At 41.2% G+C, this 24,611-nt stretch overlaps 1 protein-coding gene across 2 annotated transcripts in view; it reads right to left on the reverse strand.

The window, feature by feature from the left end:
- Positions 1 to 17,986: 17,986 nt before the first annotated feature.
- The window catches only part of LOC139571022 (sodium/calcium exchanger 1-like), a 170,488-nt gene continuing 163,863 nt past the window's right edge, over positions 17,987 to 24,611 (reverse strand). For both annotated transcript variants that reach the window (XM_071393488.1, XM_071393487.1), the window contains exon 7: positions 17,987 to 21,900. In XM_071393488.1, coding sequence (XP_071249589.1) covers positions 21,524 to 21,900 — 377 coding nt within the window. In that variant the 3' untranslated portion in view covers positions 17,987 to 21,523. The remainder of the gene's footprint in view (positions 21,901 to 24,611) is intronic.

The raw sequence follows: 24,611 nt of genomic DNA on the forward strand, positions 1-24,611 counted from the left end.
AAGAGAATGTTATACAGTGTGGGAGTACGCCTTGTGTATTGGAGGTCTGTGTGTGTGTGTGTGTGTGTGTGTGTGTGTGTGTGTGTGTGTGTGTGTGTGTGTGTGTGTGTGTGTGTGTGTGTGTGTGTGTGTGTGTGTGTGTGTGTGTGTGTGTGTGTGTGTGTGTGTGTGTGCGTGCGTGCGTGTGTGTGATTAAGTGGTGCTCCTAATTTCCTTAATTTTCTTAACGAGGGCATTATTACTCAAGAAAATAGCTTTTATACATGAAATGAGACAGGTCGGGGCGCCATATCTATATCACACTATCTTAATCAGGATAAATGGGATGAATTTATATCTAATCTCCCATAATTGATTTGCCTTATCATTTGCCAATCTGGGAAGCTATGCCATCTGCTACAAATCTACTGAGATCAGTGTGACTGTGGATAATCAGTTAATAGATCATATAATCCATGAAGTTGGTATATGATCCATTAAGATTAAAGAAGTATTTATTATTTAAAATAGAGGGGCAGAGGGTCAGGTAGTGACAGATAAAGACGAGGGAGGAATGGATAGGCAAGAAGAAATATCGTACTCCTGAAATGATACATGTTTACGTAGTACTGGGAAAAACATTTTCAGAGCTTATAGTATGTACTTATTTTTACAACATTAAAATGAAAGTTCTACAGGTTTTCTGTCTTATTCGCTCCCTCCCCCTCTAAGTGCTCATGGCCAGACGACTCTGTACAGACTCCAGTAATGACTGTGTGATGTTCACTTATGTAGTGACTGGGTTAGGCCTTGGTCCTGCAGCGTCCCTGGGGCCGTGCTCTTCCTTCATTAGCACCATCCATCTCCTTTTCTCTTCATTAACCTTATACCGCCCTCTTTTCTCTGCCATGTTGTTGTGGTTGATGACCAAGGCCTTCTCCCACACACACACACACACACACACACACACACACACACACACACACACACACACACACACACACACACACACACACACACACACACACACACACACACACACACACACACACACACACACACACACACACACACACACACACACACAGGTCACACTGACTTTGCGTGTCTTACCAGCGCCTTAACATGAGGGCCATGATGCTCTGTTGCTGTGGTAACAGGTATGTAATCCCAGAGAGGGTCAGATGCCAGGGTAGGTAAACTCCCCCTCAGTCACCCCCACTGAACACCTGTCCATCTGCCTCCTCCAAAAGATGGAAATAAGGGTGTCACTGTTATTTAATGATGTGGTTATTCACGACTTATACATAAGATACTACACATCTGCACAATATAGTAAAATGACTAACACCAGTCATTTGCACCGGACATTTGCACCCTGTCAAAAAAGAAAAAAAGAAAGTGTTTTCTAAGTCCACACTGTAATACTATTATTTTTCCACAATGCAAACCACAAATACTTGAATGTTGAGAGCCCCGATCAAAGATATACTTGAACATTGCCAGCCTCTGTCATACAAATCAACCTTGTCTTTGCATCTCTACTCATGTATACCCGGAGGAACGTTTGTGAGAAAAGAAAAGTATCCATAGCCACCATAGCATTTGGTATTTTATCTGCAGTGGACAGCATCGCTGAGCACAGAACAGAGATCAAAGTGTGACATTTAGTTGGCATTTCCTCTGCATGTGTCTAAAACACCTGCTACTACAACTGTGGGCCTACCAGGATCATACGACTGTATCTCCCTGTCTCTCCGGCTCTGTGTTCCCTATCACTCACGTCCTTTAATCTCTCTCTTTCTGTCTTTCTCGCTCTCTGTTATTTTCATGGAAATTAGCGTTTTACTCCTAGTTATATGTACATATCTCCTCAATTACCTCGTACCCCTGCACATCGACTCGGTACTGGTGGCCAAGTTATCGTTACTCATTGTGTATTTGTTATTACTGTATATAGCAAAGTTATCGTTACTCATTGTGTATTTATTATTTCTGTATATAGCCAAGTTATCGTTATTCATTGTGTATTTATTATTACTGTATATAGCCACGTTATCGTTACTCATTGTGTATTTGTTATTACTTTTATTATTACGTTTGACTTTTCTATTATTTCTATATTTTCTTTCTCTCTGCATTGTTGGGAACTGTCTGTCTCGTAAGTAAGCATTTCAATGCTTGGCGCAGAGGTCTAGGCACTGAATCTCAGTGCTAGAGGCGTCACTACAGACCCTGGTTCGATCCTTGGTTTGATCGCGGGCTGTATCACAACTGGCCATGATTGGGAGTCCCATAGGGCGGCGCACAATTGGCCCAACGTCGTCCGGGTTAGGGGAGGGTTTGGCCGCGGTAGGCCGTTCATTGTAAAATAAGAATTTGTTCTTAACTGACTTGCCTAGTTCAATAAAGGTTAAATAAAAAAAATGTTAGTCCACACCTGTTGTTTTTTGAAGCATGTGATGATTAAAATGTGATTTGATGATTGGATTGGATTTACCTTCCAGTTAAACTATGGGTAACAGTAGTGGTGCCATATGGTAGTATCATTTATTGTATGACTATCTCTCTCTCTCTCTGTCTCTGTATTTACCTGCTCTCCAGGTTGCATATAGCCACCCTCCAGGCAGATGAGCTCTACTCCTGTGCTGCAGTAGAGACAGGGTTCAAGTGTACAGATTATGCTGTGTTTGACCCTCACATCAGAAGAGGTCAGAAACATCTGAAAAACAAACACAAACACAACTCTGCTGATGGCCTCAAACTAGGTGAATGTAGTACAAGGTAGCTCGGTAACATAGGTTTTTATTGTAACTTTATACAGCGGGTGGGTCTAATCCTGAATGCTGATTGGTGTCTATTCCACAAGTTACAACCGGCTAAATCTATGACGTTAAAATGGCTATTTCCATCTGCAATTTCTAAACTTGATGTCCACTATAAAAGCATCTAGACATAATCTCACATTTCTTTTAGACTAACATTTTGTTTTCTACAGCAGAGATTTGTATAAACCTTGCTTTCTGTCTCTCCGACATTTGCAACATTGTTTCAATATTCAAGTTCGATCTCCAGCTGTCCCATAGTAATGAACGTGTCGGGAGTCGGGATGAGACAGACGGGCAGGCAGCGTTTCTCAGCCAGTCAAAATCATGAATCAGCTGGCATCATTTTTATGAATATGGAAAAAAGGTCAAAGGAAAAAGTGCAGCTAGTTTGCAATCTTTCCAGCTTCAGTTTGAAATGATTGCGTTAGCTGTGCTTATGGCTAGCTCCTCTGAACAACAGTGTCCTGACAAGAGAGCACATTTTCTATGCCAGACAAAATCGCGCCTCATTAGCTCACTAGAAAACAGCTTAAACAAATGCAAATGCACCTACTGTTGTTATACTGCCTGCACTGTTTGACGTGGCTGTAAATTAGCTGTTGTTGGCTAGCTTGCAAGCAAGGGATAAGAACGTTGCCAGCCAGTATGGCAATGGAACATTTAGAACGAACGACTGGGTCACATCCATAGATACAGAACAAAAAGACTGAAAGACTGGGTCACCCGCAACCTGCATTCAGAAAGACTGTCAGGGTTAGGAACATTGCTAAAGGACACTACCTAAACCATTTAAACTGGAACAACCATTTCAGTAACGGGTGCAATACCTTATTGGATCTTTGTGTAGCATAAGATTCATCGATCAATCAATGATGGAAATGTTTGGGCGCATTTGAGCTGATCACTTTTTTTTTATGGGAATAAAAATTGTCCGACTGGATAAACATTACAAACATCATGTGATCAAAGGTCAACTTCGGTCTACAGTCGGTTGCTTTCGCCTTCCCACTTTAAATGAGCCCTTACTCACCACAGAATAAAACTGACACAATCACACTCTCACACTCTGTTTAACTCCAACACTGTGATTCTTTTACACCACTGAGTGTTAATTTAACTTTTACTGAGTTAATTTAACTCCTGAATCAGGACTTGAAATGTTACCCTGAAAAATCAACACTAGGTAACACTGGGAATTTTGCTGTGCAACTGTATTATAGTGGTATGTTTTACAGCATCGTAGCTCTACTTGTCTGCTCTTCACTGCACTGTAAAAGCTGTGTGATGTAAAGCCCTCTGCTCTGAAGTTCCGCCTCATTTCCTAGCTCTGTAGCGAGGCCTATATCTTGTCAAGTATAGCCTATGTGCTGCTTTATGGTTGGATCTTACTGATGCAGCTATGAGGCGAGGCTTAATCATTCTGTGTCATCATAATCATCCTACATCCAGAGAGCAATCTGCTATGCCAAAAAGTCAGGGCCAGTGACCTGAAAGAGATTGGAGCCTCCTGGCCCTGAATGGGAGATTGTGCATTGGTAGTAACAGAGACAAATTACAATGTTTGCCCCAAATGTTCAACATTATTCATGCGTTTACAAGGCAATGGAGCCAATAATGGCATTACAAAAAAAGTTGTAACACACCATATATAAAAACAGAGCTCTTAAAGGTCCAATGCAGCCATTTTTTCTCAATATCAAATCATTTCTGGATAACAATTAAGCACCTTACTGTGTTAGTTTAATTAAAATGGTCACAAATAAACAAAAATTGCTTCTTAGTAAAGCCCAATTTCTCAAGCAAGAATTTTGCTAAGACTGTCTGTGGTCTGAGTGGGGAGGGGGAAACTGAAGATGATATGTTATTGGCAGAGAGGCTGAAACTCTTTATTATTGATGTAACCAGCACAAATATGATGACTTGCAACTCGACTTTGACTTTACAGTTTTTTCCAACTGCTTACACACGTTTTCAAAATGGTCTCCTTTTTTCAAAACTCTACACACAATTCCCGAAACTGCACACACAAAATGCAAAATGCCTCACATCTCCTTCAAAATGTAACACTGCATTCAAAATGCCAAAAACACATGTCAGAATGAAGCATTTGCATCAATTGGAAAACCCTGCTTTCATAATAGTACATTTTTGGATATACCATGTGAACACTGTTGTTCTAAATCTAAAGCTCTTTGGTCTTTCATAGGCTTATATCTACATTTCAATACAATGTTCTACAGTGAAAGTAATCTGCTGAGAGGGGTAACAAGTACACTGTAAACACTAATGTAATGTAGAAACAGAAAATATTTATTAGGCCAAACATTACTGTTGTATACAGTAGCATAGAACAAAACCATAAACATATGTAAACCAAAAGTATATTCTTTAGAATATAGTAAAGAACACAATTGTGTGTGTGGGGTCCCGGGGGGGGCAGTCCAGGAATTGGTAGGGGGGAGGGGGGGGGCAGTCACCAGTGCTAAGCTACGCTTCATCTCTTCTCCGGCCTGGGTTTGGCCACAATACTTCGTCCACATCACAAGATACGTTTTCTTGCCAAACATCGAGGGAAGTATCTCCTAGCATGGCGTATCCAACCTTGGACAGAGGCAACCTCTATGTCCCCACATGTGTCCTCCATTGCCTGGAGAAGCAGCATGCGGGCATAGGGTTGGCGATCATACACTTTCCAGCTCCAGGCTGAGAAGAATTCCTCTATGGGATTTAGAAAAGGTGAATATGGGGGTAGGTACAAAACTACAAATTGTGGATGGGTGGCAAACCAGTTTTGGACCAGAACAGCCCGGTGAAAACTAACATTGTCCCATAAAACCACAAATCTAGCAGGCTCCTGATCTGGATCAGGGACAAGCATTGTGTAGATTGCATCCAGAAAAGTGAGCATATGGCCAGTGTTGTACGGACCCAGTGTGGCATTGTGATGGAGGACCCCGTTTTGAGTGATGGCAGCACAGTTATATTACCCCCACGCTGTCCAGGGACATTGGTAATTGCCCTCTGTCCTATTACATTTCTTCCGCGGCTCCTGGTTTTGGTGAGGTTGAAGCCAACCTCATCCACATAAATAAATTAATGGCGAATTACATGGGCATCCAGCTCCAATACTCTCTGTAACAGACAAAAGGATATACAGATGAGTAAATATGGTATGTCTGAAGTACTGGAAGTAGTGTTGCATACATACCTCTACAAAGTCATGTCGCATATTCTTGACTGTCAGAGTTTCTCTCAAATGGCACCTTGTAAAGTTGTTTCATCGTCACTCGGTGCCGTTGGAGGATGCGTTGTATGGTCGACGGGCTTACAGCATTGATGTTGTTAAATATGGTGTCATTATTCAAGATATGCTCTCTTATCTCTCGAATCCTAATTGCATTGTTGGCCAAAACCATATTTATAATTGCAGTCTCTTGTACATCTGTAAACAAGCGTCCTCGTCCTCCATGATGTCTTTGCCTTTCCACTCTGTACAGAATTCAAACACAGTATGTGTTCAGCATAGGAACTGTAAACAATGTACAATAAAATGTAGTACAGCATGATAACCAACCTGATTCATTCAATGCAGTGCAGTAAATGGATGGCTTAGAGCAGGGGTGTCAAAGTCAAATGGACGGAGGGCCAAATAAAAAATTTAGCTACAAGCCGAGGGCCGGACTGTTCGAATGTTCATTGAAAAAATTTTAAATGACGCATATAGTCTAGTGAACCTAATTGAACCTACTGAAAACCTAACAAATATATTCCAATATGATCAGATAAATAAAGCAATATTTTCTTATGGCTCTGTCAGTAATCTTTAATTTTCAACAGACACAAAAGACAAATTTCCTTTATATAAAAATCCCCATAACATGAACATTAAATGAAAGAAACCGGTATTCAAGGCACCATCAGTAGCCTATATTTTCTATTTTAGCAAAAGTGGGCTAAATTTACTTCAAAGAAAAAAACAATAATAGCAATTTTCTATCATCCACTCAACTGAAATATTTTTAAAATATAATTGGATTGAAATACAATAAAATAAAGTGCAAAAATCTATTAATCAAAAACAACACTTTGTTTAAGGAGAAGTAACATGCAGTGAAAACAAATATTAAACTTTAACTTTTAAACTTGAACTGAGTAAAAACTCTAAATATGTGATTGCACAGTAATGTTCACTTGTTTGAGGTTGAGGGTGATACTTGGTGGTGTCCCATCTTTTCCACAAGTTCATCAATGTTCGGGGTAAGGCTCTGAGCTGAGGAAATCCTCAGAATTGAGTGGAGGTGTTCAGCAGTAAGTCGACTTCTGTGTGATGTTTTGTTCAGGTTCATCAAAGAAAACAGTTGTTCACACAGGTATGTGCTGCCAAACATAGACAACGTTTGAGCAGCCTGGATGCGCAGCTGGGGCATTGTGTCGGGGAGGAAACGGGCGAACTCCGCAGCACCCACTGCCGCATATTTTGCCCTCAGTGCATCATTGCATTGGAGGTCAATCAACTCCATTTGGAGGTTTGGTGGTGAGCTTTCCACGTCAACAGCAAATGGGTTACCGAGCAGTTCCAACCTGCTTTTTTGTGCTTCAAAGTCAGCAAATCGGCGTCGAAAGTCAGCGGCAAGCATACCTATTTTATCAGCCAACTGTGCGCTCGGGAACGCACTGGTAGAGAGCTTCTCTACCGTTGCATTGTGGGAAATGTAGTATTGGTGCGTGTAAAAGATCTGCGGGCTGCCGGCTTGCTGCGGTCTGCGGGCCGGTTCTAAAAATAAATCAAGATCATCCCAGGGGCCGTAAAAAACCTTCTCGCGGGCCGGATGTGGCCCGCGGGCCTTGACTCTGACATATGTGGCTTAGAGTTACAAATGTTTATGCAATACTATGCAGTCATACATATTTTACAGTACATTACTGTAATGCTAAAATAGTAATTAGATAGTTGCATACCTGTTCTCATTTCTGAAGGTTCGAATTATGGACGCCACTGTAAATCGACTCAAATTGGGCTGGACTCTCAGTCCAGCCTCTCTCATGGTCAAACCGTGGTTGATCTCATGATCAACAAGTGTTGCCCTAATCTCATCAGAGATGGCTCTCCTTCCTTCTCTTCTTTGCCCTCTTCGTCCTCTTCTTCCTCTTCCCCTTCCTCTCCCTCCTACGCCTCTTGCTCTCTGTCCATTGTTGGCATCCATTGTTCAAAACAAGTAATCTGACCTTTGACCTATTTATAGGCCTATACTAAAGCAGTGATTGGTTAGTGATCAGTTAAGCTATTAGTGTTTGCACATGTGAGGAGTGTGTGTGTGACCTGATGAATAAGTGTAGCATTTTGATTGGTTGTGTTTGGAAAAGGAAAGCAAGTCACTTCCTGTTAGATTTTTGTGTCTTAGGTAGAGAATTGTGTGTAGTGTTTTGAAAAAAGTGTTTTATGCAATTGACAACTGAGTCAAAGGCTGAGAAATAGCTTATGGTTTTGGATATTTGGTGTGTAGTTTTGCACTTTGAGTGAGAGGTTTCAAAAATCATGTGACATGAAAAGATTTTGTGTGTAAGCAGTTGGAAAAAACTGTAACACCAATGACTCGTGACTTGACATGGACTTGAGCCTTATGACTCGACCTGACTTGATACACTCCCCAAGCCCAATTTTTTTAAATGATGCTATTAAAAAAGTGTGCAGCGCATCAACTCTTCATTTAACGGATTACAGTTTGAATCGGACAGCAGCCAATCAAATTGTGCCAGCTGAGAAAAAGTTGTGCGTGGCAGTGCAGAGGAACGTCGGCGGGTGAATTCAAAATTATTATTTTCGGATATAAAGACAACACGGGATCAACAAAAACGGATTGCAACTTGCAAAACATGCGGGAAGAAAATTACAGACGGGGGCGCAGCAATTTCCAACTTGTTCGACATTTGAAGCTGCACAAAGAACGGTAAGTCATGGCTAATATAGCCGACAGCTATATATTTTATTACTTTACTGGTGTAATATGTAGGCTAACGTAACATTAAATCAATGAGCCTCCACACAGTCAGTCAGTGCAGGAACATGATCATTGCACCCAAGATTGAGCTACAACTGGCTAGGCAGGTGGTAGCCTAAATCCTGCCTGATGTTACTGCTGTTCCTAAAACCATTGACATACGGTAGCCTACTGTAACCACAGAGAGAGAGAGAGAGAGAGAGAGAGAGAGAGAGAGAGAGAGAGAGAGAGAGAGAGAGAGAGAGAGAGAGAGAGAGAGAGAGAGAGAGAGAGAGAGAGAGAGAGAGAGAGAGAGAGAGAGAGAGAGAGAGAGAGAGAGAGAGAGAGAGAGAGAGAGATGGTGTACAAGCCTACATCGCCCGATTGCGCCACATAGCGATCCTTGATAGTCGATCACTATTGGAGGGGGGGGGATTTCTCATGTATTTCCATGGAAATATAACGTTTAATTGGAAAGTAATAAATATATAGATATTTTTAAAAGCATTCATGATTTGTGTGAATGTAGTATACTATTACTCTTGTTAAAAATATGAAATGGTATTACATTTGGTGAAGAGCACATTATGACTTGTTCAGGACTCGAAACTCAAAGTTTAGGACTCGAGACTTGACTTGATACTTGACGGTCTTGACTTGAGACTTGACTCGGACTTGCCTGTCTTGACTTGGGACTTGACTTGAGTGCTAAGACTTGAGACTTACTTGTGACTTGTAAAACAATGACTTGGTCCCACCTCTGGTAACCAGGCAGGCTAAAACTCCATCAAACCAAAAAAGTCTGACATTTCAGGTCTTTTCAAACAACATACACTAAAAGGGCATTATCATCAATTTCACAATTTCACAGTATTATTCCAACCTCATAGTGGAAATATATATATATAAAAAACACAGGCAAATTGCATGTTTGACTTGGCCTTTAACAAACTTTGACTGCAACGTTGTATATCTGACGTGAACTGTTTTCAATACTGTTCAGATGCCTATGGTGACACAGCGTATCTGGGTCTTCTACTACCTCCATTTGAGACCCGGTTTTGGGCTTTTCTGGCTTAGGGAGGACTTCACTAGCCTCTGAACCACAGGATCAAAGGATCCAACCTCTCCTGCTACACCATCAGTATTTCCTTCCCTTATCTCTGTTTTAATGTGTGCCACTGCTGTCTTTGGCCTATCCCAGAGGCAGAACTTCAGGGTTTTTCTCAGTCTTAGAGCTGTGGTCAGCAACCTGGCACTAGGGGAGCAAGAGACATTTAAATAGTTTAGCCCTATAAGAGACCCAGCTTACTCAAACCTGGCCTGGCTTTCTAGCAAGCAATGTTTGGCATTTCCATCACACAAATGCCATTTGGTCCGAGGACCTTGAGATATGGGGGAATGATAGCCAGTCTCAGCTCAGCTATAGGGGCTGGTCTGTGACACAACAGTCTGCCTTAGGGGCCTGTCAACCTTTCTGGGATTAAAACCAGACCGTCTACTTTCCATTCAAAAGAAACAAAGTAATACAATAATAGAAGTGCAGAAAACTGTCTGAAGTTGAAACAGAAATGGAATAATTTGTCAGATTTCCTGTATAACCCCCGATTCAATCATTTTTGTGCTGAGTAACTGTCTCTTCTGTAGTTATGATTTCTGACGGTGAATGTTTCTATATTCCAGAGATGACATTTATTTCGACTTGTCAAACAGACGTCTGCGCTTCTTGTAGATAAAAACCTGGACGTCCTTTGAGGTGCCCGTTTGGAAATCAAAAGTGACAGCCGAGCAACCCGCACACAAATGAATAGGGGAAGTAACGCCTAATTAATGTTAATACAATGGTAAATACTTCAGAAACACTTTTTATAATGGGGACAATGAAAAATGACAGTATTCATCAAGTTAGCAACATAAAATGTTGTGACAAACTGAACACAATTGTGTTGCTTTTTAGCTCTTTCTGCGCATAGTGCATTCACACGTCTTCACACCTGTGTTTCTTTCTTTGAACATGTCTCAGAAAGATTGGGGAAATACTTCAGTACCAATAAGACAGGAAGTAACGCTCATGACATTATATGACGGGAGATCTTTCATCTCATAGCCTAGGTAAACAAATAAAGGATTCATTAAAAAAGACAAACAATCAGTGTGTCACCTTCAGTCCTTCTGACACACTCATTATCCCTCTGACACACAAGTATGCACGGTGAAGTGTGATAAACATCGACAGAAAGGGAAAATAAGCTTCTATACACATGATGTATTACTGTACATCATTGTAACCTTTAAGAGAGTGGTTAATGTAGACATTGTGAAAGGATCACATTAGTTCAATTACATTTTAAGCATCATATTCTTGTTTCCTTTTCCAACATAACACATTACAATTAAACTGTTGATTGTATATGTAAATTATTACAGATAATGAATGCTCTTCACATCTGAGACATAAAAACAGCATATAAAATAAACAAGAGATTTTTTTCTTTTTTTGATATAGTTAATTCATACTTCATTGATATATGTTAAGTATATTTAAAATCATTGGAAAACTTAAATACATTTAATGTCAATTTTATTATTTTATTAGCATTTAAGTATATTAAATACATTTAAAATGATCTAAATTAGGACACTTTTTTTGTACTTAAGTATATTAGTATATTAGATAAAGAGCAAAACAAATATACTTTCAATACACCTTAAGCACATTTTATGTATATTTCTCATAAATTAGAAATATACTAAAATGGTATTTGAATTAGCATTCCTATTGTATATTTTTACAAATACACTTCTACTCATTAACCACATTATCTATTGTAATTAACCATTTAAAGGTTACCTTGATTGACCAAGGCATCTTCTCAGCCAATGTTAACATGCTATTTACAAAGCTGTTGTGGCAGGAGCAGCATTTTAAAACTGTTTAGGGGGTAGGTCAGCTTTATTATTGCAGATAGATTGTGGCTTCTATCAATGTAATTGTCTGCAGCATTTCCAGTCCCCCATATATCTTTTGTTGTAAATATATATAGAAAATATTGATTTTTTAAATACATTTTTTCCTTTATTATTTTCCTCTAACCCTACCACCCCTCCCTTAATTAGAGTAAATGAATGGACAACAACACTTAAAGCTTATACATACAGTACATTCGGAAAGTATTCAGACCCCTTGACTTTTTCCACACCTGTTAATTGAAATGCATTCCAGGTTACTAACTCATGACGCTGGTTGAGAGAATATATTTTGATTTGTTTAACACTTTTTTAGATACTACATAATTCCATATGTGTTATTTCATAGTTTGTCTTCACTATTATTCTATAATGTAAAAAACAGTAAAAATCAAGAAAAACTCTTAAATGAGTAGGTGTGTCCAAACTTTTGACTAGTACTGTGTGTTTTGTTTGTTTTTAGTCCCATCCTTCAGCTACCCTCAACCCCTCCCCTCTATCTCTGAAGACCATCCAGTTTTGATTTCTATTTGCAATATATTTTTCAACTATGCTGTTTCACAAAAGTTCTGAACCTATATACATTTTACAGTCACAGTATATTTTACATCAGTTATCTTATTTTTTGTCCCAGCCTTCAGCTCCACTTAACCCCTCCCATCTATTTTTATTTTTATTTTTTTACTTTAGATTATTTGGTAAATATTTTCTTAACTCTTCTTGTAAGGGCTTGTAAGTAAGCATTTCACCGTAAGGTCTACAATTGTATTCGGTGCATGTGACAAAAAAAGTTTGATTTGATTTGATCTCTGAACACCATCCAGTTCTTATTTCTATTTGCCATATATGGACTGTGATGTTTCACAATAGTTCTGAACCTTTCTATTCTCATAGTTTCTACAGATTGTAGGTTAAAAATATTTTCTTTCTAAGAGTATTATTATATTATTGATCGATTGACTATGCCTTCTTAAATCACCCAGCAGTGCTTTTACAGAGTTATCGCCAGGTAAATGTTGCAAATCTTCAGCCATTCCTGGAGCAGCAATTTACAAGTAACACTTTTGAGAACTGTGCACCATTGGCATTTCTCACTTCAGATGTTCACATTACAGTAATAAATTAACATTTCAATAAAATGTGTAATGTGTAATATGTAATGTGTAATTAAAAGTACAGCATTATTAAATTTGAAAATGAACATAAAAACATGTGAATAAGCTAAATATGAGAAACAATATCATATTATAAATCAAAACTTCATCTGCAGAAAAGGATTCTGGGGAATATATACATCTTTGTGCAAATTAGTTTTTGAAAGTACACTTTAAGTATATTTTGTGGACATTTAAGTGAAATTTGCTTTTTTTTAAAGTATACTTAAGTATATTTTCGTGAGATATGAAAAAGTATACTCTCAGGAAGCATGTTCATCAGCTGTGCAATAAACAACCATTATCATTGTCAACTTTCTCTGCACTCTTCTGAACAGAAATTCAGAAAGTACTTTAAACTCATTATTAGCGCTGAAACTACAGTGTCTTGCAAAAGTATTCATAGCCCTTGTGCAAGAATCAACGCTGGTAGAGACAAGAAGCAGGTACAGTGAGTGAACATTTAATTATAAACGGACATGGAATGGAACAGGACAGCGTCTGGACAAGAACACATAACAACATTAATGCATATACAGGGAACAAACGTGGGAGCAGACAGTTATAGACAGGGCAATCAACAAAGGGAAGGAGTCCAGGGGAGTCCAATGAGCACTGCTGTGCGTAATGATGGTGACAGGTGTGCGTAATGAAGGACAGCCTGGCACCCTCGAGCGCCAGAGAGGGAGAGCGGGGGCTGGTGTGACACCCTTGGATTAATTAACATTTTGTTGTAACAAAGTGGGATTAAAATGTATTTAATTGGAATGTTTTGTCAACTGTCTACGTACACAAAATACTCTAATTTCAAACTGGAAGAGTGCTATTTTTTTGCAAAGATTGATAGAAGTTAAATAACTAAGTTATTGCAGAAGTATTCAGCTCCATGTGTAATGAACACAAGGGGAGACAGAGAGCTGGTTTCAAGCGCAGGGCGCAGCAGGTGTTTATTGCAAAGTACATTTACATTTAAGTCATTTAGCAGACGCTCTTATCCAGAGCGACTTACAAATTGGTGCATTCACCTTATGATATCCAGTGGAACAACCACTTTACAATAGTGCATCTAACTCTTTTAAGGGGGAGGGGGGGTTAGGAGGATTACTTTATCCTATCCTAGGTATTCCTTAAAGAGGTGGGGTTTCAGGTGTCTCCGGAAGGTGGTGATTGACTCCGCTGACCTGGCGTCGTGAGGGAGTTTGTTCCACCATTGGGGTGCCAGAGCAGCGAACAGTTTTGACTGGGCTGAGCGGGAACTGTACTTCCTCAGAGGTAGGGAGGCGAGCAGGCCAGAGGTGGATGAACGCAGTGCCCTTGTTTGGGTGTAGGGCCTGATCAGAGCCTGAAGGTACGGAGGTGCCGTTCCCCTCACAGCTCCGTAGGCAAGCACCATGGTCTTGTAGCGGATGCGAGCTTCAACTGGAAGCCAGTGGAGAGAGCGGAGGAGCGGGGTGACGTGAGAGAACTTGGGAAGGTTGAACACCAGACGGGCTGCGGCGTTCTGGATGAGTTGTAGGGGTTTAATGGCACAGGCAGGGAGCCATTTCCACTGGTGCTACCATTTCCACTGGTGCTGTGGCAATAATGACCTGACCTGTGTGGTTCATACAATTACTTTGACTTTGTTCCTAGTAATCATTTATTTGAACAGTAAATCTATTGATAAACTGCGTAAATCAAGATGTAGCCTAGGCCTATTCACAATGCAGGTGAATAGGCTGATTTCATGGGGCTACAGATGAAAAACAATTTTCCCTTTCATTTGTGACTTATTTTATTGTTGTGATCAACAACATTTGCATAGAAGAAGCAATGTCTTCTTTTGTACACAGTGAGAGAGAAGAGACGCGAGGGAGACTTAAGGTGTCCGCGTGCTTCCCAGCCGAAACAGTTCGGTGGAGTTCGTGGATATATTATGATGTTTTGGACTTTGGCAAGGTTTTTTTTTGGTTGTTCGGGCACGCAAAAAATATTCTGGAGGCAACCCGAAATTCTGAGGATAAATCTACACCCCTTCGTGGGTGATTGGTCAACAGTAAGGATTATTCAATAAAGTCTGTTGTCATTCAACGAGAGACGACTCGTTTTCATGCACGTTTTTTCATGGCGAAATACTGCAAACATCTTAGTTAGATGTAAAATTGCACGACTAAGATCTCCTAAGCAAAAACATAAAAACTCATGAAATCTGTCATTTTGACGAAGTTCATACTAGCTACGGCGTCTCAAAATGTTAATATTGATTTAGATTTCCCTCTGAAATTTAATTTAGGTGAGGCTGCTATTGGGTCAATGTAGGGCTGCACGATTAATCCAATTTTGATAAAAATTGCGATATTGATATGTGCCATATCCATATGGCAAGAGGCCGTGATATTTTGAAGGGAGTGGCTCCTAATCCGTTAACAGATTTAATACTTCTGGGGCTCCGTATCCATGAGCACACAAATTCTTGCAGTATTTTGTGGGAATTTGGGACTTCACCACAGGAGTACCACAGGAGGAGGCAGGTAGCTGGGTCCAGGGGCAGGCAGAAGGTCATACACAGGGTGACCAAAAGGGCAACAGTACAGGCAGGGAAAAGGCTAGTAACGTAGTCCGGGCGATCAGGAAACCCAACGTTCCAAAAGATGGTGGTCACAAAACAAACAATACCTCACAATGATAGGATGCAAAGAACTGAACTAAATAGTGTGGTAATGACATACAGGTGTGTGAACGGGTGATTAGAATTCAGGTGATTGGGAACTGGAGAGCATTCAGGGGATCTAGGTGTTTGAGGGTGTGAGCTGGAAAGTGAGCTGTGTTCAGGGGATCTAGGTGTTTGAGAGTATGAGCTGGAAAGTGAGCTGTGTTCAGGGGATCTAGGTGTTTGAGGGTGTGAGCTGGAAAGTGAGCTGTGTTCAGGGGATCTAGGTGTTTGAGAGTATGAGCTGGAAAGTGAGCTGTGTTCAGGGGATCTAGGTGTTTGAGAGTATGAGCTGGAAAGTGAGCTGTGTTCAGGGGATCTAGGTGTTTGAGGGTGTGAGTTGGAAGCAGACGTTACACCCTGAGTCAAATCATGCTAGAAACACCATTGGCAGCAATTACAGTGATGAGTCTTCTTGGGTTAGAAGAGCTTTACACACCTGGATTGTGCAATATTATACCTTTATTCTGTTCATAATTCTTCAAGCTCTGTCAACATGTTGGTGCTCATGGCTACACAGCAATTTTCAAATATTGACAGATTTTCAAGCAGATTTAAGTAAAAACTGTAACTCGGCCACTCAGGAACATTCATTGTCTTCTTGGTAAGCAACTCCAGTGTAGATTTGGCCTCATGTTGTAGGTTATTACTCCGCTGAAAGGTGAATTCCTCTCCCAGTGTTTGTTGTAAAGTGCTTAACTCCATCCCATTTCTTTTTATCCAGAAAAACTCCCCATATTTGCCGATGTCAAGCATACCCATACCATGATGCAACCAACACCATGCTTGAAAATAAGGCAGCAGTTGCTGTGTTGGATTTGCCCCAAACATAAGGCTTTGAATTTAGGCAAAAACATATTTTTGCAGTATTACTTTAGTGCCTTGTTGCATACAAGATGTATGCTTTGGAATATTTTTTATTCTGTATATTTGTATTATTATTTTTACTCTGTCATTTAAATCATTATTGTGGATTTTTGTTGATACATCCTCAGTTTTCTCCCATCACAGCCACTGAACTGTTTTACAATCATCCCTGAGCAGTTTCATTCCTGTCCTGCAGCTCAGTTCAGAAGGACGAATGTACTGTTTCTTTGATGTGTCTGCGTGGACCTGTTCACCGGACTTGCTACCTTGTCCTGAACCTGCTGTTTTTGACTCTCTCTCTCTACCACACATGCTGTCTCTAACTCTGAATGATCAGCTTTGAAAAGCCACTGACATTTACTCCTGAGGTGCTGACCTGTTGCACCCTCTACAACCACTGTGATTATTATTATTTGACCTTGCTGGTCATCTAATTACATTTTACATTTACATTTAAGTCATTTAGCAGACGCTCTTATCCAGAGCGACTTACAAATTGGTGCATTCACCTTATGATATCCAGTGGAACAACCACTTTACAATAGTGCATCTAACTCTTTTAAGGGGGGGGGGTTTAGAAGGATCTATAATAAGGATCTAATCTAATGTTTGAACATCTTGGCCATGTACTGTTACAATCTGCACCCGTCACAGCCAGAAGAGGACTGGACACCCCTCAGAGCCTGGTTCCTCGCTAGGTTTCTTCCTAGTTTCCTGCCGTTCTAGGGAGTTTTTCCTAGCCACCGTGCTTCTACATCTGCATCGCTTGCTGTTTGGGGTTTTAGGCTGGGTTTCTGTATAGCACTTTACGTATACGTATACTAAAAGACTGAAAAAAATATGAATTTAAAGTACACTTTTAATAAGTGTGTTGAAGTATAATGATATTTTATTTATAGTATACTTAAGATATACTAGAAAAAGACATATCATATATGAAGTATATTATTACATTACGTTCATATACTTGTAATATACTAAAATATATATTTTTCCCCGCTTGGGAGAGACAAGAGATTGAAAGGGGACAGCGAGAGAGAGAGAAGATGGATGGAGGGGGATGGAGAGAGGGAGGTGGATAAGGTTCTCTCTCTGCTACAGTAATCAACACTATTCTGGGAGAGGCGAAGTGTGGTGCCCAATTTCACACTCAGGTTGATTAACAGTTTCGCTGTTGAGTGGCTCTGTCCCAGACTTCCCAGTAGTGAACTCTCTACATTTTAAAACACACTTCATCCAGCTGAGGGAAACGTCTCCTAAACACGCACGCACACACACTTGAAGATTTCACAACCTGCAATGTGACATGGAGAGCACTTCATTGCAGGTGCTCTTGTGTTTGAAGGCTAGAGCGAAGAATGACATCAACGTGTGGATGGACACTGGATGAACTACAATTAGGAAGCATAAAGGCGACTCATTTTTCTGATGCATTTCAACAGTTTTAAGAACACTAAAATGTACACTAACATCACAGCACACTTCGCTCCACATGCAGACCCACAAAACAACTCCACTCAGGGGTCTTTGAAACAGGGTATTCCAAACTTTATTTTCTGTGTTAGAAGTGTACCATGTAGAGTAATCACAGTTAGTGTAGTGTCTTCCTATTCGTTTGTGCAACACAAAGAAAAAACACAGACGACACCAACAAAATAAGACAAATTCATGATATTCTATCAATTAGAATCAAACAAAATCAAACAAAAAGACAAAACAAATAGCAAACTAAACCCTGTTAAAGAGAGACAGCAAGCAAAGAACAGATCGAGAGGTTAAGATTGAGAGAAAGTTAAAGAGGAGAGAGAGAGAGCTAAACAGAGAGAAAGTGTGAATGCAAGGAGGGAAAAGAAAGAGAGAAAGTGAAATATATTGGAACCCTGAAAAACGACGGTCCATCTGAGCAGCGGGCGGTGGTGGTGTAAATCAGATGACGCACCTCAGGTACCAACAGACAGACAGACAGACAGACACTGAACAGGGACAGAGACAGATAGGCAGGTACAGTACCAGCCAGCCAGAGAGACAGATGGGTGGGCACATACCAGGTTGACAGACAGACAGATCTTGAGTTGAAGAAGGAATCCACCCCGCATGAAGAACTGACACACTTTTCAGCTATCTAAGACGAAACACTGCTCAGCACGGAAGGAAAAGAGAGAGCAAAACCAGCATTTAAGCAAACTACTTCTCCAAAAAGGCAATATTTGTCATTCTTGAGTTTAGTGAGGGTTTTAAAATAAATATGTAGAATTCACTAAGATATGTGGAGGTATCAGACCTCTCTCTCGTAACAATGTACAGTATATACACATATTATCTCTTCAATGACAAAATAGCCTTTACACTGTCAAATAATACAACCAGCCATGTCATTATAAGCAAGCATTGTCTTTTGTACAAATACCCATGCAACTCCCTTAAGATACGTAACTCGTTAAGTTCTCACCCTCATTCAACAACAGCAGATATTGCCTTTTTTTATTTAATGTGCAAGTTACCAAATACATCATTCAACTTAAAATAAAACATTAGGTTATAGTACATTAAAAAAAAAAAGTCTAAATCTATACAACATTCAAACCTCCGTCAACATCAACGAATGGGATACTGCTTAGTATATACAGACATGTTATCATTCATGCACAGTGTGAACAAGTTGCACATTAATTAACGATTAACATTCCAAAATATGGACATGGCATGTGGGGAGGGTGGAGGACACAGAGAGATGCTGCACAGTCACAGTGCAGATGCACACTATAGCAACACATGCTGGGCAGGAGAAGTCCTTGTGCTTCACTGCACCAGTACACAATGTATGGCTGTACTTCACATGTTTTTTCTTTCTCCTCCTCCTCTTCTTGTCATTTGTAGTTGGTTAGTTGAGTATTAGGGTTGGAGGAAAGGTCTTTTTTAGTATTTCAATGTCATAGTAACCTTTTCAGATCAGAGAAAGGTCATAATGTATAATCATGTAACAGCAGAGTCATCGTCAGCATATAAGCAATGTCATCCTTTTCATTAGAAACACGGGAACCAGTGCAATGTTTTTCCTTCAATTTGAAACATCAACCCATCTCCACGAAATGTGAATGTTTTTATCCAAATTTGGAATTAGAAATGTTCTGTTTAGGTAAAACAATACCAAGGCTTTTGGTACTGCACAGGGATCTTTTTGGTGGTGTTAAGAAACGTCAGTGTGTTAGAAGACACACTCATATTCTGGCTAAGCTGTTACTGGAGTTTCCATTAGAAATAGTTCCCTTTGGCAAAATAGGAGTAAACTCCACTTGGCTTCCATATAAGTACTTTAATCTAGATGGAACCTTCTCAGGGGCTGCAAATTCTGTGGTGAGAAATGACAAGAACAAGACTAAATCTGAATTTTCTAAAACCAAACTACAACTATGATTACTTTTACTTCATTGTTACGTTACACATCAAGTATAGTGTATTAAACAAACTCAGTAGGAAACTCGGGGTATATTCATCAAATAATGTGGACCGTCTTCCTCTTCCACACACTGATTGACCTGCCTGATGTGGAGTAACAGTCTTGAATGTAAACCCTTATATCTGGAGACTGGCAGTAAGATGGATTAAAAAGATTGCATCATTAAGACAAAAGCCTTTACCTCAGAAAATAGAAAATACTCAGTCAATGTATTTCTCACCAGCTTCACTTTGAACTTCTGTAAAATGTCCCTATAGCTACTGCATTATAGCAACCGTTTAATCTACACTTCTGTCCACCATTACAATTGATGTATTTTATGTTTAAGATATTGTTTATTGAAATATTCAATTTAATGTTTAAAAAATGAAGATGTGCAGCTCAGTGGAGAGAGAAAGAGGGTGAGGGTTTAGTGTTGAGGGTGGGTTTATGATAGGGGTGAGGGGTAAAGGGTTTCTGGTTAGGGTTAGTGGTTAAGTGTTTAGTGTTGAGGGTGGGTTTATGATAGGGGTGAGGGGTAAAGGGTTTCTGGTTAGGGTTAGTGGTTAAGAATTGACTGTAGAGCCCTTGAGGACTGGGACTGATAAAAAGACCAGTCTGGTAGGAGCTTAGACACAAAGATAGAGAGAAAGAGCCAATGGTGAGAGGCTGCTGAAAGATGTGTAGCCAATGGATGGAGCTAATGCAGAAGGCGATCCAGTACGGTCTCTCTGCATTCTATTGCAATTTGAATCAAGCATGGTGGTGGTGAAACCCCTATTGACTCAACTGGAAATGCGATCTTGGGATAGTTTTGAAAATGATCATGTAAGTTGACAACGAGTTATCTGACAGTTAAAATGGTAACGCTGGCCATTCAATCACGATATGGCCTTAAAGGTAAAAGTATGCTAAACTCCTTTAACACAACTACATCTACAGCAAGATAAAAGAACAGAGGAAACCTAATCAGATGTTCTACTGGGGATCAAACCGAGGGTCAGAAGGTGGTGAGCAGCTCTTGCAGCCAGGCCCTAACTGAGATTTATTAAGACTAACACACAGACAAGAGACTTTCTTCAAAAGTACCTGTTACTCCCCACCCACTATGTTTGCGAACAGCCGTATCTTTGTTTCTTTTGATGTTCATGCATATACATATCAATAATGATGGCATGGGAATTATTAAAGGATTTCACTCAAATGTCTAGTGTTTAGTTTGAAATGAGCGCCAGGCGTCTACGATGCTGTTTCTATCTGGTTGCTGGGTAGTGAGAGACATAACAAACAGCTACACACGCACGCACGCACGCACGCACGCACGCACGCACGCACGCACGCACGCACGCACGCACGCACGCACGCACACACACACACACACACACGCACACTGTCATTCTACAGACTTCAGAGGTGTCTCTGTCCCAGCGCTGACAGGCCGCTCCTCGCCTGCACAACCAGTCTCATCCTTTAAGCACTAGGGGAGGGATCTTTCACTTCTTAAAAGGGGGAAATGGTGGGGTGGGTCGGGGTTATTAACGACAAGAGAAAAACTTTTTTCACTGTTGCTGTTGCCTCCTTGTCTGCGGTTAGCTCTTCTAGGGCGTTCTTAAGTTTGTAGCTGTTTAGAAGGCCTTGAAATGGCAGTAGACCTCCAGTGAGGAGAACAGAATGTACAGCAGCCACAGGCTGACAAACAGCATGGTGGTCAGTATCTTGGGAGTCCGCGGACCTCCCAGCTCGCCGCCGATCGAAGGCCGCCGCCGGTACATCAGCACTCCGACACAGATGAACGCAAAGATGGTGAAGAGGGTGACGGAGAAGGCCAGGCTCCCCGGGTCTACCTTGAAGTCGTTGCCCTTGGAGTTGTGGTAGATGGCGGCGATGGACCAGGCCACGCCGATGCCCAGGAACACGTTGACCGCGTTGCTGCCCGTCACGTTGCCGATGGATGCATCAGCATACTGGTCCTGGATGGCTGCCACCTTACTGGCAAAGGTGTCTGGAAGAAAGGGAAGAGAGGATGGAGGGGAGGAGGGTGTTGTGTGTGTGATTCAATAACGATTGGAAAAAGTTATTGGATTGGGGGAATTAATGGTGATGGGGTATGGGGAAGAGGGTGTGGGTAAAGGGTGACAGGCAAAACAAAAAAGCTCAATATTAATTAAAAGTCTAAAGAACACTGAACAGCATTGTTTCATAAGACATAATTCAATGTAATGTCTGCAGACTATAATCAGGGAGCAAAATTGTCACCGTTGCAGTGACAGGAGCTCCGTCTCAGCAGAAGTCTTCTGTCTGGGTCTCTTTCCCCCAGACCCAGATCAATACCCGAGGCAAGCACACAACCTTCTCCATAAATGGCCGTCTATGTGTCTGGATTTAAACAGTCTGCTGTAGGAACAACAGCAGCCCAGCAGGAAGACACCATTCAATCTCTGGAGTGGAGCCAGCTGTTTATGCTAAGTTGCCGTTACCTCGCCAGGAGAATGTGCTTCCATAGAAAGTCAAGGAACCAGTCTAATGGTTGAGATGTCTTTCATTGGCAAGTGACAGAGCACTCTGTTTTATTCCCCTTTCTGTCCCTCGGTCCTTCCTCACTTCCTTTGTGCACCCTTCCCTTTTATTTTCCTGGTGCCCGAGAAAGAGCGAGGGAGGCCAGGTTGAGACAAAGTACTCCTCAGGGTGACTCCATTCACTGAGCTGGCATCAGGCTCTAGCCAGCTGGACATGATACCATGGTCATTGGCCCTGAGTGGCACTATTCACTGGGAATCTAGCTCTGCTGACTTCAACATGGCACAAGACGGGCACCGACATGGGCATACAAGTGTGGACGTTACTGGACCACAATCGTGAATAAAGTAGCTGTGGTTGATTTAGAACAGATGCTGAGCAATGACTGGTCTGAGAGCTGTAACGTGTAACTGAGGAAGATTCATCACTTAAAAATAATCCATCTCATGTCCAGTGACTGGATAGTACTCACAGGGACTTGTCCCTTGATCCCATGCCTGCCGACTGGCCACTCTGGCCACTCGGGCCACTCGGGCCTTGCACTGAGCTGGAAAACCACTGGACCAAGACCCAGGAAGAAATACGATTGAAAAACATAAAGTAAATGTATAACCCATTTTTTTATGTTACATCATTTTTGTCCATCTCTGAGCAATGTTCTATCATACGATGCAAAACTCGCCGTACCGCGGCTGTAATGCACATGAAAACATGAAATGACCCTGGGATTCGATAGAACATCGCTCAGAGATGCACAAAAATGTTATAACATTCAGAATGGGTGAATTGTTATTTAAAGTATTAGAGCTATGTACAGAGTCATGAAGCAGCCATCCACACAACAGTTTAACTGAGATATTCGTCTATTTATCTCTGTCTGTCTCTATGAATAAATTGATTGGTTAAATCTTCTTCTGGCCCATTTATTGTTCAATGACAGTTCTTATTATTTCTTGCGTGTTTTTGTTCTACCTTGATATTTGTAGTATTACATTGTTATTGATTACGGCATTGTTGGGTTTAGAGCTAGCAAGAAAGACATTTTCACTGTACTTGTGCATGTGACATTAAAACTCGCAACGTCTTCAATCTTCTCTCTACAGAGAATGCTCTAGCTAGCTGGATAGTGTGGTGTGTTTAGATGTCTGTGTGAGAGAGAGAGAGAGAGAGAGAGAGAGAGAGAGAGAGAGAGAGAGAGAGAGAGAGAGAGAGAGAGAGAGAGAGAGAGAGAGAGAGAGAGAGAGAGAGAGAGAGAGAGAGAGAGAGAGAGAGAGAGAGAGAGAGAGAGAGAGAGAGAGAGAGAGAGAGAGAGAGAGAGAGAGAGAGAGAGAGAGAGAGAGAGAGAGAGAGAGAGAGAGAGAGAGCTGCAGTACAGTAGACTGAGCCAGGCGTTGGCAGTGCAGCAGGCTTTGTGCGGCAGACTGGACAAAAGGCTCTCTCTCTCTCTCTCTCTCTCTGATAACAGTGTGGTCGGATCCCCTGAGCAGAATGCAGGGTGAGGACAAAAGCAGGACGGACAGAAAGACACGGGAGAGAGCTGTGGAGTGGCGAAAGGCTGATGCAGAACATACAGGGGTTGCCTCGTAAATGTCTGCACTAATCATCATACTGTGCAGCTTCACTGAGAATGGAAGGAGGGATGGAGGGAACGGAGGGAGGGGAGGGGACACTGGGAACGCCACAGCCTCACAGTTCTCGACAACACAAACCAGAGCATCTATAGAAAGGGACATGCATGCAAGCACACACACAACAGGGTGGGGACTACTGCAGCTACCCTTTGATATGGGAGGGGCATTTGTGTAGCGAGGAGTGTATGACTGTCGGACCTAGAATTGCACAGTATGTACTGTCAGATGAAATAGAGTGATTGTTTGTACCTGCATGGTGTGTGCTCGTGCGTGTGTGTGGGCTGTGTGCTCGTGTGTGCTCAGTTTCCAACCCCAGGCAGTGGTACACACACACACGCACTGCAGTCCAATTGGCGGCTGTGATTGTGTAAGGATAGCGAGCAGTGTGTGTGTGGGCAGAGAGAGCATCTGTGTTGTCCTTCTTCTTGCTCCTCTCTATCCTACACCATATATTCAATCTCCTCTGCCCTATCAAGACCGTATACAGGAAAACCTAGCTCCTCTCTACCTCCAAGATAATGGCTTTTCTAAAGCAGATAGAAGAAGGCATAAGCTCCTGAGACTG

This window comes from Salvelinus alpinus, chromosome 3 (assembly GCF_045679555.1).
Source record: "Salvelinus alpinus chromosome 3, SLU_Salpinus.1, whole genome shotgun sequence".
NCBI classification, from domain to species: Eukaryota; Metazoa; Chordata; class Actinopteri; order Salmoniformes; family Salmonidae; genus Salvelinus; species Salvelinus alpinus.